Source organism: Eurosta solidaginis, chromosome 4, assembly GCF_040869045.1.
Source record: "Eurosta solidaginis isolate ZX-2024a chromosome 4, ASM4086904v1, whole genome shotgun sequence".
Lineage (NCBI taxonomy): Eukaryota > Metazoa > Arthropoda > Insecta > Diptera > Tephritidae > Eurosta > Eurosta solidaginis.
In genome coordinates, this window is record NC_090322.1 from 212,470,095 (window position 1) to 212,487,611 (window position 17,517).

A 17,517-nucleotide genomic window follows, 5' to 3' on the forward strand; every position below is an offset into this window, starting at 1 on the left:
TTCATATTCCCTTTCGATGCACTATTCGTACACGTTTTAAATTGCTGTTTTCACCGACAACAAGTCAGCTCAGTCAGTCACAGTATCTACATTCTTAAGCTTAAAGTTTCTATATACATATATCTACATATGTACATATTTACACACAAAACTCGGCTTAGCTTTTGTTGGTGTAAGTTTGGTTTGACGTTTGAAATTGTTATTGCAATGCGGTAACAATTACGTTGACCGTGACTTACGCAAATTGTGCGAATTTCTCAGATACAAAAATACTTTGTTGTATGATATTCAATAGAATTATCGCATATTAAACTACAACGCCATATTTTTTGTAAACAAACTACAATTTACAAAAGGTACAAAAACACTAAAAATCGCCAACAAATAGGTAAATGTCTTTAATCTCTAACGAATAGTTTTGCGCCACTCTAATACCACTTTATTTGCATATGCACAATTTGGTATTTATGTGTGCATGTGTATGTGTGTTTATTTATGCATTCATGTGTGTTGTAGAGTTCTACCTGGCCACATTTGTGTATATACTCGTATTTGTATTTGAGCTACGTTGGAATCTCACTTTTATCGCCTAGCCAAGATTACTTAAGAGCTTTGCTGTCTTATTGTTGTTGTTATAATGCCGCTAAGTAGAGATTGTGCTCTATGCTGAACTAGTAGTACTCGAGAGCAAATTCAAGACGTGTTCAGTAGTAGATACTAAATATATATGTACATTAGAGTGGCCATTACTCTCGAAATATAAAAAAATAGTGCAACTCAGAGAAGCATTGTATTTTATATTAACCATATCGTCAGCTGAGTGCAAATCGGCCAATCTCGCGAAAACGGAGAAATCTCTGTATCAGAATTTGTTTCAAATACGGCCTGTTGCCGCTAATTGTATAATCAAAACTGCGACATTCTTAAGAAAAATTTAACTGGTTGCTGGTTGTAAGATGGCAGAGTAAACACACAGGCAAATCATCGAGTTAGCCGATGGTGTAAGAAATCCAGTAGTGATTTATGCACTTTTAAATGCTATTTACAATGTTCTCCCAAAAGAAGTTATTGCAAATCGCAAAGAAAACGCAAAACTCACAGACGCTTGCAGTAACAAAAGGGACGAGATAGCGGCAAGGATGGTATCACAAAGGTTTGGAGATGTTTATAAGCGAGGCACACAACTCTTTCTATCTCCTAAAGAAAAGAATTAACTATTGAGCCAACTTACTATATATACATTTACCCACTGTCATTAGTCAGTATTCCAATTCTTCTCTATCTTAAATAATCTTGTTGGTGGAGATATTGAATTCATACCTCGACGATGAAAAAATACAAGCTCCTTCCGCAAAATCTGTAAGGATGAAGCGGGTAATTCACACGACTGTTGATTCTGATTGCCTACATGACTCGGTTTTTTTTTATCAAACCAAGGGATTAAATTTGCTCTTAAATCTGTTTGATTCTACAAATATATTTCCAGTGCAGCTCTTTGAAGCTGGAGTCCTCCATATACTCAAACTTCGCGTACATAATACCATACCAAGGGTTTGTCTCAGCCCACTAGGCAGAACCAAACTCCCGCTATTGTTTGCTCAAGCGGCGCCACCAACCTCCACGGCGGCTTTATATAGTTACATTTTCCGCAGAATGAACAGGAACAATACCGAGCAGGAAACATTGAGCTTTTTTAAAGGGTTTTATTTAGCTTGACTTGACAGGGTGGACGGTCGGCCGACGAATTTTGTAATTGAAATTTGAGTAACTTCCCGATAAGCTACAAGCTTGAAACTTGAAATATAGTTCAGAACCCGACGACAATGCAATAATAAGAAAAGAAAATTCCGATAGGTGGCGCATGGATCGAAATATATAAAAAAATCGTATGTGTGGTCCGATTTGGTTCATATTTGGAACACATAATACATACAAGAATAGAAAGCGACCTATGAAAAAATTACCGCTAGCTGGCGCAAGGATCGATATGTTAAAAAAAATCGTACTTGTGGTCCGATTTGGTCCATATTTGAATACATGAATAGAAAGCGACCTATGATATCCGATTTGGCTCGTATTTGGAACAAATATTACATACAGTCCTGTAAAAATGACATCAAAATATTGGAGGAGGGACAAGCATACGTGGCGCAGAGTCGAGTAAATTCTTTGTAAGAGTTACATATTGAGGAATTAGATTGTAACAAATTGCCAGGAAAAGGTCGTTGTAATAATGAGTCACTAAAGAAACTAAATAGAATGCGAAATAATAGGCAATTAAATAAATACTAAAAACTTGAAAATAATTAAAAACAATGTTTTAAGTTAAACGGTTTAATTGAAAACAATACTTACATGAAGTAATAATAATACTAAAAGCTAGAAAATAATTAGGTAGGTCCTAGGTACTGCCATCACACTGCTCATCAATCTAGGGCGTTGGTCAGACAATTAAATAGAAGCGTTGGACGCGTAAAACTGCTATTGATAGTCATATATAAGACCAACTGAACCTTAATAAGGTTATGCTGCGCCTCACATTTTTAGAAATTTCACGCGCCCAACGCTTTTATTTAAATGTCTGATCAACACCTTAGATTGATGAGGAGTGTAATGGCAGTACCTAGGATCTACCTAATTATTTTCTAGCTTTTAGTATTATTATTACTTCACGTAAGTGTTGCTTTCAGTAAAACCGTTTAACTTAAAAAAAATTGTTTAACTATTTTTTCCTAACATAAGTACGCACGTTAGGCAAGACCTTCAGAACAAACCGGATCATAACACCAGGCAGAATAATCTATTTAAGCTGACATCGGCCACAGGGATAACTCTCCCCGATACATATGACAAGTTTTTCAGTCTGGCGATATTTTCCTCACAATTATAAACATAAACAAATCTGTTTCCTGCGAACGGAATGGCTATCGCACGACGTTTGTGCATTACTCAGGATGGAAATCGAATAACTCTGGGATACTTTTGCATTTGCAGAACATGCCTGGTAAGGTATTTTTGAGTGTTGTTATAACGTACGATTGTAATATCTTCACTAAAAAGGATCTGTATTTTTAACAAGACCCTTGTGAAAACAAACTTTCGTTGCGAATTTTTTTAATTTTTATTACACTAAACTTCGAGTAAATAAAAAAACTTCGAGGAAAAAAAATAACTTTCTGAAAAAGGTTGGTTCGAGAAAATAAAACCACCTCCAGCTACTCGACTTATTAGCTAGCAAATGTAACGAACGCACCAAGGGACTGACTTGGTATCTACGAGACATTTGATAAATGTTTTTTATATCTCACCGCAGATACCCTATTTTTCTTACTCGAGTTGCAGTTTCGATTTAAAAAATAACGGACACCGTAATGTGCACACAAACACATTTTTGTCAGCGGCTTTAGTTGTGCAGCAATGTTGAACAGTTAACCTTGGCAAACAGTCGTAGAAACAAACCAATATATGCACGTAGGTTTGTGTGTTTGGGTTAGCGGCGCAACAGGTAGTATCGCTGTTTAAAAACACACCGTGCTCACTTTTTTGTTTTTCGTTATTCATGCCGAATTTTTACTAAATATTTTTTTTTCCTTTGCCTTTCATTGCTTTAACGTTAATGGTTGTGTAGGTGTGTGCGCACATGTTTCACACTATGACTTTACGTTTTGCATAACTTCTTACAGTTGTTAAATTTAGTCAAGCCTTTGAAGAGATTTTTTATTTATTAAGCAATTCTTAATTCGCAGACTTTGTTTGCGTTAATTAATTAAATTGACATTTTTTGTAGTGTTTTATTTATAAACATAATTCACTGAATTACATAGTTTGAGTTATGTTTAATCGGATAATCAGTTTTTTCAAATTAAATCAATTGCTTAAGATTTATTTAGCTATTCTTGTTTATTTTTAAGTTGTGAATTACTTGGATTTAATTTAGTTTAATTTCATTTCATTCTTTTAGGTTTTAATCTTATATTTTGCGAGTTCAATTCACGCTGTTTTATATCAATTAATATCGTTTTAATTTATTTTATTTGGATTACAATAAAAATAATTTTATTAATTTGGCATATTTGTTTCAATAAAATAATTAAATTTGATTAAGGCTTTAGAATAATTATTATTCTATTTGAATTCAATTTTCTTAACTTTTATTTTATTTTATTTATTTATTTTTTTTTCAATTTAAGTTTAAATTACCTGCCATAATCTTAATTTAATTCAAATACACTTAAGATTAAGTCTGCTTAAATTTCTTTAGGGTAAATTGATTTTATTCACTTTATTTGTTATATTATTTGAGTAGTTTAATTAAGCTTGCTGATATTGAAAAACTCCAATAAGAGTTTATTTTCTCCTATACCTTTTTTTATTGAGCTTTCTTATTTTATCTTATCATATTTTCATTAATAGCAACCAATATTTTGAATTTCTCTTGACCATTTCATTTTATTACTGATTGTATATTCTTATAGAGCGCGTTCCATATTTATAAGATCTACAATGGTTAACAATAATCGCGTGATAAAGCCGATAAAACAAACTAATATGAGAAACAGTCTTGACGTCATAAATATATTTAGGTTTAAGCCCAGCGCTGGTTGAGTTGACCCGAGGGCCAAGGGTATAAGAATACACTGCCAGTTGAGTTTCAAAAGTCTCGTTTATTCCGTTCAACCGCTTTTGTAACATTTGCCCCCGTTTAGAAAACTATACCGACTGCTGAGGGGAATATTACCCTGTTTCGGCTGGAAACGCCCTATAGAGTTTGTTTGAAGAACCTTCTACTTACAAAAACAGTCCATCTCATGCTTTTATTGAATAAAGCCCTATTTCAAAATCCGGCCCAAGAAAGCTCTATATCAAAATGTGCTTTAACAACGACCTGTATCAAGATCACCTCAGTACATATTGAAATAATATATATATAAATTATGAGATAGGCCGTTTTCCAACTGCCTGCTGAGGTAGAGTGATATTTCAGATAAAGCCTCCCCTACTCCTTCCTGTATTTTATGTTAGGTGGAAAAATACCAGGTGGATGAATAGAAGTTAGTTTAAGATTTGCTAAGCTAGGCCTAAGTGGCCTATGTATGTTCTGAAGCCCTGATTGAAAAATATAACGGTTCACAAAATAATAAATTTCCTTTGTAACTGCAGTCACCTGTGTATTTGACTAACTCCTTTTGGTTTGCTGAGTATGAGTATTTTATGGCTGACCTTATATTTATGAAACCGACTTTATTTAGGCACCCACTAGTATATCACCGATTGCCGGTTGAATAATTGAACCGCGTTTCTTATCAGATTTTGCTCTGACTCTTAACTAAAAGCACAAAACAGGAAGGGGTAGGTATAGCTAATAAGTTTACAAACAAGGTGAAGTATATGAACTACACTAACACAAATACAAGAGCACGAGTATGACTTGAATGCACTATTTATTTTTTTATATTTTGTGGAATCACATTCTCTACGTTTATAATTTAATTATATGATATACATACACAAATATTTATAATCACTTGTAGGTTTGTAGGCATACCCATTATATATACATACATATGTATATTGAACTATTATCGGTGTCGGCATTGATAGCTTCGCCGTACGAGCGTGCATAATAATGCTACGTACACGCTCACAAAATTGTAAACAAAACACTAATACAAATGCAGCAAAATAAGTTTTTTTTTCGTTACCGCACTCACTTCCAATCAACTTGAGTACATTTTTATGTGCGATTACACCTGAATATTTATTTGGAATTTGTCTAAACAATATTTTAATCTAAATATTACGCAGCAGCGCTGGTGATTCACTTCTCAAATTGTTGTTAATAGATTCGTAAAACTTTGTTAACTTCGAACACTTAGTAATTAATTCGCATTCGATTTTATTTTTATTTTTTCATATTATTCATATATTTAATTAAGCACTATTTTCGGTGTTGAAAAATGCAAATTATTTAAACAGTAATATATTCACTTTTGAAAAAATTCGTTATCACTCGTTTTGTTTACGGACGTTGCAAAAACCATACCATTTTCTCTATTAACACGAATATTCTCTACAAACATAAAAAAATATGCTTGTGTTAAGTTCAATACTGTATCTTTTTAACTTTTTATTTTATCGTATGAAAATGGCTGAACGCGCGCAAAACACTTCCTTCCCGGCGTATAGTAAAATAATATCTGTCAGATACAAACAGTTTTGTTTTGTTAGAAGCGGCAAATTTTACAGATAGACAAGTTGTATGTTTCGTGCAACGTGTTCGAATGCTAGTGATGCGAAGTTCGCTTTTGTTTGTATCTTCGTGTTGTACCGAATTGAGGTATTAGTTGTATCGTATTTACAATTAAGTTTTTCATATAGTAGATGCGTTCATCAAAACAAAACTTATACGGCTGTGCAAAATGACATTGCGCAACACCATCAGCTCAGTCAGAATTGGTAAGGACCTCTCCGAGCCGTTCGAAACTAAACGAGATTTCAGACAGAGTGACCCCCTATCGTGCGATTTCTTTAATTTGATGCTGGAGAAAATTATGCCAGCTGCGAAACTTAACCGATCTGGAACAATATTCTATAAAAGCGTGCAATTGTTGGCATATGCTGATGACATTGATATGATCGGCCTAAACACCCGCGCCATTTGTTCTGCTCACTTCAAACTGGAAAAAGAAGCGATAAAGATGGGTTTGATGGAGAATGAGGACAAAACGAAGTACCTGCTGTCGTCGAGAAAAGAGTTAGCGCATATGCGTCTTAGAAACCACGCTACTATTGGCAGCCATAATTTCGAAATAGTAAAAGACTTCGTTTATTTGGAAACCAGCATTAACACCAACAACAACATCAGCTCTGAAATCCAGCGAAGAATCACTTTTGCCAATAAATGCTACTTTGGACTAGGTAGGCAATTGAAAAGTAAAGACCTCTCTCCGCAAACAAAAATCATACTCAGCAAGTCACTTATCGTACCCGCCTTGCTATATGGTGCAGAAGGATGGACCATGACAACATCAGATGAATCGGCTCTGGGAGTGTTCGAGAGAGAAGTTTTTCAAAAGATTTACGGACAGAAGAAGATTTAATAATGAGTTGTACGAGCTTTACGCAGACATCAACATAGTCCAGCGAATTAAAATGCAGCCGCTGCGCTGGCTAGGGCACGTTATGCGAATGAAAGATAACGCTCCGGCTAAGAAAGTGTTTCTATCGGAACCAGCCTATGGAAGCAGAGGAAGAGGGCGGCCCACTCCGCTGGAAGGACCAGGTGAAAAACGATTTAAACTCCCTTCGTGTGAGCAATTGGCGCCAGTTCGTAGAAAGATGAAGCTATTGGCGCCTTGTTGGACGGCCATAACCATTTAAACGCTTAAGGGCCAATTAAGTAAGTAAGTAAGATGCGTTCAACGCTATCTGATGCATGATTTCACAAAAAAAAAGTTTTTTTTTTTCGGTAGCCTCTATCGACTTAATCGGTGGTAGCGCCTAGGGAGTTTTTTTAAATCGTACTTAAGTGAACGAAAAAATCGGTAGTCTCGATCGAAAAATAAATTGAAGTTAGCTTTGCTCATTCTGACCGCGGCTAATACTACATTACAACACTTAACGGGATTTTTGCGTTATTTATAAAGATACAATGCTAAAATTTGATATGATTAACTCCGGACTATTTGCAGCGACATCAAAAACAGTTTAAGATATTGTTTTTATTAATAGCCGTATTTTCTTTTTAATTCGGTTGATTATCGCGCCCACTTTCTATATAAAAACGAAAAATACAAATACGCATGCAAATTCGAGATCTGTAACATTTCCGCTCTTTCCCATATATTTGGCGATGAAAAAAAGTACATACATTATTCATAAAAACACAGTTACATAGCAGTTGCAGATATTCAATAACGGATGTTTTCATATCCAGCTCAAAGTTTAAACATTAACAGATACATAAAGCTACAACCCTGTTACCCGATCGAAAAATACGGAACAGAGTATTGGAAAAATCTAAAATGTTGCCCGAAATTCGGCGAAAGATGGAAGGTTTCAAGCCCGTGTCAACTGTCTGTCCGAACCAAATGGGCGACCTGGTAACAAATGTTCAGAGAGAGCTTATATTCTAGAGGGAAGTCGTTCACGTCATCTTAAACGGAGGCAGCTTAAAAGCGCCCAACGAAGGCGATAATGTTCCACCCGGTCCTTACAATAAATGCTACAGAACCTTTCCACGGTTGGTGCGGGACGAATTCTAAAATTTTTTTTTTGTTTTTGGACCTTAACTCCAGCGCGTATTCCAGGTACCTACAGGCTTAGTCTATTTTCAGAAAAGAAAATTTTTTATTTTTTTCAGCTAGTGAATGTGACGGAATAAAAAAATGGTTGCTAAGGAATTTTTGTGAAATGCGCGTACTAAAGACTTTTTCATTGTACTTCTAAGCCAGATTTTTATTCGCCACACGTAAGCAAAATATGTACGTTTAGGAACTAGCGGTCGTGGCTACCAATGTGCTAGTGTTTATTTCATACACTAAAAAAACTCCCTCAGAAGGTAAATATTGGAGCGGTTTTTTGCAATAGACAAATAAAATATTTCCTCAATTTATTATAATGTAACGAATTTACTGAAATTCCGCTTCTTCCAAACCTTCTACTAACGTTCGAATCATTAAACTGTTGAATAAATAACACCACTATTCGATAATGCAAAATGACCTTTATTAAAGTTCTTCACAATAATACTACTATCGCCAGATGCGTCTTAAATCAAAACTGATTGTCGCGCCTCAACTGTTGCTGCCTTTTATACTCTCTGATTTCCTCGTTCGCACTTCTAGGCGCTTCCATTTCCAGAATCTACTAGTTGGCCATCAGCTATAAAATTTCTCAGCTGTAACTATAGATGCACGATTTTATAGTTTCTCTCATTGCATACTTTCGGGAGTATCTCAGATATGCGCATGTGCATGTGGTTGTGCGTTGCTTCTGCGCTGCGTGTACGTACATATGTGTAGACATTACGATTGATTCGTTTATGTAGATACAAGTGACAGTCTGCTTTATTGTTGTTGTGACTTCATTTACTTAGCATTAGACTATAGATGTGAATGTCACTAATATTCGTCACAATATGATTTTTTATAATAATGAAGAAAATTTCCATCGATAGAAGATAGGGGTTTCTTTTGATTTTCCTAGGGAAAAAAATTATTTGAGTGTAGAATTCATGTCTGTGTGACAGATTTACAGACCTTCTGTAGCTTTTGGGGGAGAAACTCTCCCCCAATTTCCCCCGTGGATCCGCCACTGCTCGCAGTCTGGGAAGAAGCTGATCAGTTTGATTCTAGCACGTTATAAGTGAAGTACATGAATACATACATTGTGAAGTGAAAAACGGAAGGCGCAGAATTATCGAGAATCTAACGTAAGCCTATACGATACATTGTTATCGATTTATGGTGCCTTAAGCTAAAAATCGTGAAAATTTCATATAAATGAAGAAAGTGCAAAAAATTGCAAACATATTCAACAAAAAATAAGTTTCTTAGTCATAACGTATACAAAACAATGAATAAAATCTAGAAAAAGTTATTAAATTCACCAACTCAAATATTTTTAGGTTATGGATATGGCAAGAAACCAAAAACTAATTGGTTGGCTACGATACGGTTACGGCCTAAGCGTTGCGATATGGCACCAATAATGGATTACATTGATTCTCATAAGGTTGATCGAATCAGCTGTTATAAGGTTACTGTATGGCTCTGAATCATACACGCTGTCGGGATATGCTGGGGTGGCACTTGGAGTACTTGAAAGCAAATTTATCTGGAAGATGGTAAAAGTCTAGTTGAGGGGTCGACTGCTTATACGCCACCAAGGGAGAGATGTCAAACGACGCGTCTTGACATCAGTATTAGTAATCCGAAGGCGGAAGATAAACATTTTAACTCGCTCAAAAGATACTAACGAAAAACCGAAAAATGACCCGCGGGTACCTCCGAAACTGGGAGTGGGATCTGTAGTATTTTTGCGCAGAACACGTTTCTGCATTGGCGGCCTTCGGCCGCGCTTATAAAAAATTACCCTGAGTTGGTTCAGCACCGGGTTGGAGACCAAAACTATATCCGCCCAAAACACTTATATTCAAAATTTTTTTGTGGGTGCACCAACATTACAACAACCACATGAATACATGAGATAAAATTTTTCCGCCTACGGATTATTGTTGTCGAGGTCAATATCTTTTGACACCTCACTCGATATTTTTTGAGGCGTATTAGCAGTCGACCCCTCAACTAAACTTTTACCGGGTTAAGAAAATATGACAGTGGGTTCACATTCTCAGAGTATACATAATTACTTAATGTCAAATTCAATACCGCCATTTGTTATTGTTTATCTTGACAGCGGAAGATTTCAAAAATATATTAAACACGCATAATTTTTGTGCAAAAAATTAGGTTTCAGACTTAACAAAGAAAAAATAAATAAGTTAATTAAAAATTAATGGGCGCCGGTAACTCCACACCTCAAACGGCGCACATCAATAATCCGGTGCGTAATATGCCCGCTATTCAAATAACTCCGAGCGTGGTTAGCCGTCTAGAGGGTACAAAACAACAAATCGCTGAAGCTGCCATACCAGCACCAACAAAAGAAGATCAAGTCCATTGCGCACGCTGTTGCACTTGTGGTTTATTTAAGGATAAGGATAAGGAGGCTAGCTTATTGGCAATGAATACAAATGAATTGCAAGAGAGTCAATACGTGAAGACTTTAGAAAAATTGGAATCGCTGTTGGGCAAGCCGGTAAGATTTGCAGATGTAAATAGTGAGAATCTCAAGAAATTGGAGCATAAGCTTATGAAATGTTATAGCGAGAATCCACGCCAACCACTACACTGTGCGGATGTAGCTAAGGAATATCAGAATTTCGTATTCAAGCAGCAATTCAATACAATTCTTACTGCAAAAGATATATCAGCGCAGAGCAATAAATAAATGTACATTTTTATTGCATGCAATAAAATTTGCTTGAAGAAAATTTTTCATGCGAGTATATCATACATGATGGGCCAGCTAGTATCTGGCCTTGGGAATATTAATGAATGGTAGACTCGGCATGAAATTATTGTTGAACAAGTCTGTAGTATGTAGGTGCAAGATCAGTTGAGTTTAATTCGACGAGCGAAAAACACGAACATATAACGTGCTCAGCCGTTTGGTTGATCATGTTCAACCCTTTTTATGTTGTTCAATCTGGTTAGAACGTCTACCGTATATTCTTATATTCTTATATTCTATGCATTCCACTTCTTTCTAGTGATTTTTTATGCCTAAGACACTTGTAGTATTGTGGATTGAGGGATTTTTATCTTGATGAGCACTTGGCTGTAAATTAAGTTGATGAAGCTACAGTTAATGCTTGTTTTCTTAAGTATTTTTACACTACTACCTCGGTCGGAGCTACTACTTCCACATAAAAGCGCCTACATGATATGTCAAATTGTGGTTTATTACCGGATATGCAGACTCTACCCGTTGCATTAGTTTGGATTTGAAACTGAGCTAGGCTATTCTATTTAAACTGTAGAATTGTATATTGTATCTGATTTCGTCACATTAGCGAATTATTTATGCTTAGAAACCGCATGCCATTGTCCATAAAAACGAAAAAGTTTTAGATAGACCTTATATATTGCTAAGGTAAGACCTTGTGATTGTACATCCTACTAAAAGTTAGTCGATAGCAACGATCGTGCACCGAAATTTTTGTCAGAGAACATGAATCTTTCGTTGGACCGCTGATCTATATAATAAGATCCGTTACATGTTTGATACTGTGAGGAAGAGCCACACGATGGCAGATACTCACGTTAAGCATATCATATTAATGCTCACCTTTCCATGGCCTCGCGTCAACCTTCTTTAGCTTAAAGATCACCATCGAGGCACATACTCAAAATCAGGTAGTTGGTCCAGCATTATACTGCATCGTTTAACCCTGCCCCAAGGTGTGAATTCTCGTTGCATTTGTTGACGTACTGTTCTTCGTCTCTGAGTTCGTTGGTGGGATGTGCTTTCGACCGCACGAGGACTCCATGGTAAACCATAGACCATAGAGCGTGCTTCGACTACCACACCGAAGATCCTGGGTTCACGCCTTGGGCAAAGTACCATCTTAATTTTAGAATTAGCGTCTTACATTTTTTTTAGCGCCTACCTAATCCAATTCGGAAACTTATAAGAAATTATACATGGTGGGATTTGCCTCCGGAGATAGTTCTACTTTTAATTTTTCCTATAAATTGGTGGTATTGGACCTACATGTTTTATTCCGACTCTCAACGGTAGCTGCAAAGTAGATGAGTTTTAACTGAGCTTTCAATGGTCATAGTGAGATAAAGGTATATTTCCAAAACCTTTCTGGGATGAGAACCAAAGCCGATCTTGTTCACACCTTCAGTTCCCAATTGGATTATGACGTCTTTGTTTTCATCGAAACATGGCTGAATGGAAGTTTTTTCGACAGCGAGTTCTTCGACTCTAATCTTTTTAATGTATTCCGCAAAGATAGAGATGCTAACGCTACTGGTTGTCTTCGTGGCGGTGGCGTCTTAATTGCGGTCAAACGTCAGTTATCCTCCTGTTTCTTTCCGCTTAGTAATGGTGACGTTCTGCTCGACCAAATTTGTGTCTGCATTAATGGTTCTGATTCTCAAGGCTCCCTATATCTCCTTGCATCATACGTGCCACCAGGCAGTTCATTTGAACTATACAAGGCACACGCTGACAACATAGTTTCGCTAGTTATTAATAACCTAAGTGATAATCATCTCTGCGTGCTTGGTGACTTCAACTTATGCAATATTGACTGGTCAACTAATGTTTGTAATTTTGGTCTTACACCAAATAATCTCTCTGCAAATCACGAATTATATTTCATTGACAATTTACTTAGTCTTAATTTATTGCAAATCAACAAATGTGTTAATACTTTAAATAGATTACTCGATCTCATATTTATTAGTGATAATATTAATTGTGAAATCAGTGAATGTACAAATCCCATCACTCACAAGGACAGGCATCACCTACCCTTGGTTATTAATTTTAGTTTTTATAGTTATGCACAGGATACTTCTGAAAGCAGATTTACTTTTAACTTTAATTCGTTTGATTTTCCCAGTTTTAATAGTTTTTTATCTGAAATAGACTGGGAAGTGGTACTTGAAGGACTGGATACTTCTAATAGTTTCCTAACTTTCAAATCTATTATATTAAATCACTGCCTGCTTAAAATTCCTATGAGAAGAATGAGGCCTTACAAACTTCCGTGGTATACGAAAGAGTTGCAAAAATTGAGGAATCTCAGAAATAAATATATGCGTAAGTTTAAACATACGAAGAACCATTTGTTCTTCATTAAATATAAGCAATACTTGAAGAAATTTAATAATTTGGATAAGTTTCTGTACACCAACTATATTCATACAATCGAGTCTAATATTAAATTGAATCCGAAAACTATTTGGAGCTATATCAAGTCCAAAAAAGGTTGCTCGAGTATACCGTCTGGAGTGTTCCTTGATGACCACTCAGCGCGAACACCGGGTGATACAGCCAACTTATATGCGGAGTTTTTTAAATCAAATTTTTCTGCCGACGATAGTTATCAATCGTTTGATGCCTCCTCGAATCTTGACACTGCTCTAAACTTTGGTGCCCTCTGTCTCTCTTCTGATGATATTAGTAATGCTATTCTCAAACTTAAATCTTCGTCTCAAACAGACGTTGATGGGTTCTCTTCAGTCCTTTTAAAAAACTGCCCGACTCTAGTTCTTCCTTTAAGAATAATCTTTAATAAATCTCTATCGTCCGGTACGTTCACTGACGAATGGAAGCTCACCTCCATTACCCCCGTCTTTAAAAGTGGTAACAAAAATGATGTGCGTAATTACAGACCTATTTCAAAGCTTTCTACCATTTCCAAAATTTTCGAGCATGCTGTTAATGCCAAGTTGAGTTTTGCGGTTAAGTCTTTAATATCTCCCTTCCAGCATGGTTTTGTCGCTGGTAGATCAACAGTTTCAAATCTTGCTGTTTTTAGTGAATATTGTGTTGAATCTTTTTCTGCAGGTTATCAGGTTGATTGCATTTATACTGACTTTTCAAAAGCTTTTGACAAAATCCATCATAGTGTTTTAATTAAAAAATTAGGTTGCCTTGGTTTCCACTCTTCGTTTCTTTTATGGATAAAGTCTTATTTAAGTAACAGACAGCGTGTTGTTTCCATTGATGGACAATCGTCTAGTCCGTTTGTAGCCACTTCTGGGGTTCCCCAAGGGAGTATATTAGGTCCACTTTTATTTATCTTATTTATTAATGACGTAAGTAGTTGTTTTTCATTCGCGAAGTGTTTGCTATACGCCGATGACTTAAAGCTATTTTCTGCCATTAAGACGCTAGATGATGCCTTAATGTTGCAGAATGATATTAATAAATTGCACCAATGGTGCCTGAACTCCGGTATCTCTTTGAATCCGTCCAAATGCTTTCAAATTACCTACTCGAAATCAATTAATCTTCTAACTACAAATTATAGTATCTGGTGTTGTCTTTGACAATAAGTTTTCTTTTAGTAAGCACATAAATTTCATAACCTCTAAATCGTATTCTATGCTTGGCGTTTTGAGGCGCAATGCTACCAAATTCTCTGATCCCTACACGTTTAAGCTACTTTACACGTCTTTTGTTAGATCTAATCTGGAATATGGCGTATTTATTTGGAGACCAAGTAGTCAAACTGCTATTACCAGAATTGAAAGAATACAAAAAATTTTTCTCAAATATGCCCTTCGTCCATTAAACTTCTCTGATCCTATACCCGCCTACTCTGCGCGACTTATGCTTTTAAGCCTTAAGTCTTTAGAAAATCGCAGATCAATACTCTGCTTGTCATTTACGTATGATATTATTAATGGGTCTGTTCACTGTCGATATTTATTGGATAGGATTCGATTTAATATTCCTCGGAGGTGTCTACGCAGTTTTTATACATTTATGTGACAATTTTAAAACCCACTATTCCTGTAATGCTCCAATTGCTCGTGCTCTCCGTGAGTTTAACTCTATCAGTACTGTTGTAAATCTAGACTTTTCGCTCCAAAAGCGAAACTGCTAAATATGTTAAAATCTGCTTTCTAAGTACCATGTATTATTTCTCAAATAACTATCTCTTAATTTTAATCGGAGTGTTTGCCAAGCCACTGCCGAAGGGCGACTCAGTTTAGAATTACGCTACCAACGCCATAACGGCCGCCGGAAACTACCTCCTAGCAAGTAAAGACATTCATCCTATCCGCATTAGCGGTGCATCCGATGTCAAATGCACAGGCTTGTAAATCCCGAAATGCCTGATCCATCAGGAATCGGATTATTAGCAAGCATTTGCCATTTCCACATTTGAGCATTTGTTTGATGACTAGCGTCCAAAGAAAAGGTTGCGTTATGCCGCTGCTCAATGATATTCTGGACTCATATAGTGATAATTGAGCACGGAAGAGAGCAATATTAGAAAACCTGCAGGAAGATCGGTGATGCAGAAAAAGTTTTTTGCGCCAAGCAGTCATATCAGATTTATATATTTTTTTTGTATTATTATACCCTTATCCTCTGCACCTTACTTCCGATTTCATCTCTGATTCCGGCTCCGATTCCGATAATGCAATGTAAATTCGACTCCAGTTCATTGAAGTCCAGTTCAATTTTCTGTAACATCCTGCCACGTGTTAAGTTAACAGACGAAACAGAGAAAATGGTTAACTGAATTTTCTGTAGGTCTTGCGACTGTTAAGAGAATTTTCTGTACGTCTTGCGTCAAATAAGCACAAGTGGCAATAAAACAGCTATTGCTTCAACCAACTGCTTGTGTTAATATTATTGTACAATATTCACTGATTTTGATCAATATTTTAACTGCGCAATATCTTATTTATTGCCGGTATGAGCAGAAAAGCTTTTTGACAATTTGCTCTCAAATCGAATTGACATCCGTTAACCCTCCGATTAGCGGTGAGTAAATTCAACACATCTTAGCGTTGTCGTCTGGCCAGACGAAATTAAACACTTTGAACTTTATCCACAAATATCTGAATTTTGAAGAGAACTCCTTGTTGTTGTTGTAGCAGTGCTTCGCCCCACCAAATAGTTGCGACCGACCACAAATTGTCATCTATATCCTTTAACGGGAGTCCAAGGAAACTTGCTGTTTCAACAGGGGTGGACCATAATGAAAGGGGTGTTAGAGGCGTTGGTTCCACATTACAATTAAAGAGATGGTTGGTGACATGTGGAGACACATTGCAGGCGGGGCATACATTTTGTATGTCGGTGTTGATTCTGGATAGGTAAGAGTTTAACCTGTTACAGTATCCAGAACGAAGTTGAGCTAGAGTGACTCGCGTTTCCTTGGGGAGTACGCGTTCCTCTTCCGCAAGTTTTGGGTACTGTTCTTTGAGTACTGGAATCACCGGGCAATTCCTGGCATAAAGGTCCGACGCCTGTTTGTGGAGTTCACTAAGGACCTGTTTGTGTTTTTTGCTTCATACGGCTGAGTTCTCATGCGCCGTATTTCCTCTTAATGCTTGCGGAGATGACTCCTTAAGCCCCTAGGCGGTGTTGGGTCATCAATCAGGTGTCTGTAGGGATGCCCAGGTTTCTGGGTATTCAACTGGAACTGTTTGGTTAGCATCTTATTTCTCTCCCTAATGGGGAGTAATCTCGCTTCATTATGTAGATGGTGTTCTGGGGACATAAGAAGACAGCCCGTGTCTGTTCTTAGAGCGTTTCTTTGTCTTTTCCCCAAGTACTGCCAGCAAGGGATTTGAGGATTTTGTTGCGGCTCTGGATTTTCGATACAATTGTGGCTGCATGTTCACCAAAATATAGATCCTGATCAAACGTCACACCCAAGATTTTGTGGTGTAGGACAGTCGGTAGCATAGTGCCATCGACGTAGATGTTCAAAATGGCCGACATTTGGGACGTCAATGTTGTAAATAATTTCGCGGAGGATTTAGTCGCTGATAATGCCAGGTTTCACGAGGCGAAAAAAGTGGAGAGATCAGGGAGGTAGCCGTTTATTCTGTTGCAAAGCTCATCGATCTGTGGGCCAGGGCCTGTGGCCATTATTGCGCAGTCATCGGCGTAGGAATCGATATTAACTCCTTCTGGTGGCGAAGGTAAATTAGATATGTAGAAATTAACAAAAGTGGGGATAGGACACCACCCTGTGGTACCCCTTGTTTAATTCTTCTTGGTTTTGATGTTTCGTTTCTAAATTGCACCGATGCCTGCCGACCACCCAGATAATTTGCGGCCCACCTTTTAAGACATGGGAGAAGGGTAGACCCTTCCAGGTCTTACAGTAACGTGCCATGGTTGACCGTATCAAAAGCTTTTGATAGGTCTAGCGCAACGAGTACTGTTCTATGGTGGGGGTTT

The 17,517-nt window shown here is 36.9% G+C and overlaps 2 protein-coding genes across 2 annotated transcripts in view; one reads left to right on the top strand and one right to left on the bottom strand.

Annotated features, from left to right (window-relative positions):
- Window positions 1-17,517, bottom strand: part of LOC137250949 (protein transport protein Sec24C-like) — a 207,757-nt gene that overhangs the window by 174,940 nt on the left and 15,300 nt on the right. The window lies entirely within an intron of this gene.
- Window positions 10,519-11,013, top strand: LOC137250252 (uncharacterized). Its single transcript, XM_067782728.1, has one exon. It carries the CDS (start codon window positions 10,519-10,521, stop codon window positions 11,011-11,013), a length of 495 nt encoding a protein of 164 aa, XP_067638829.1.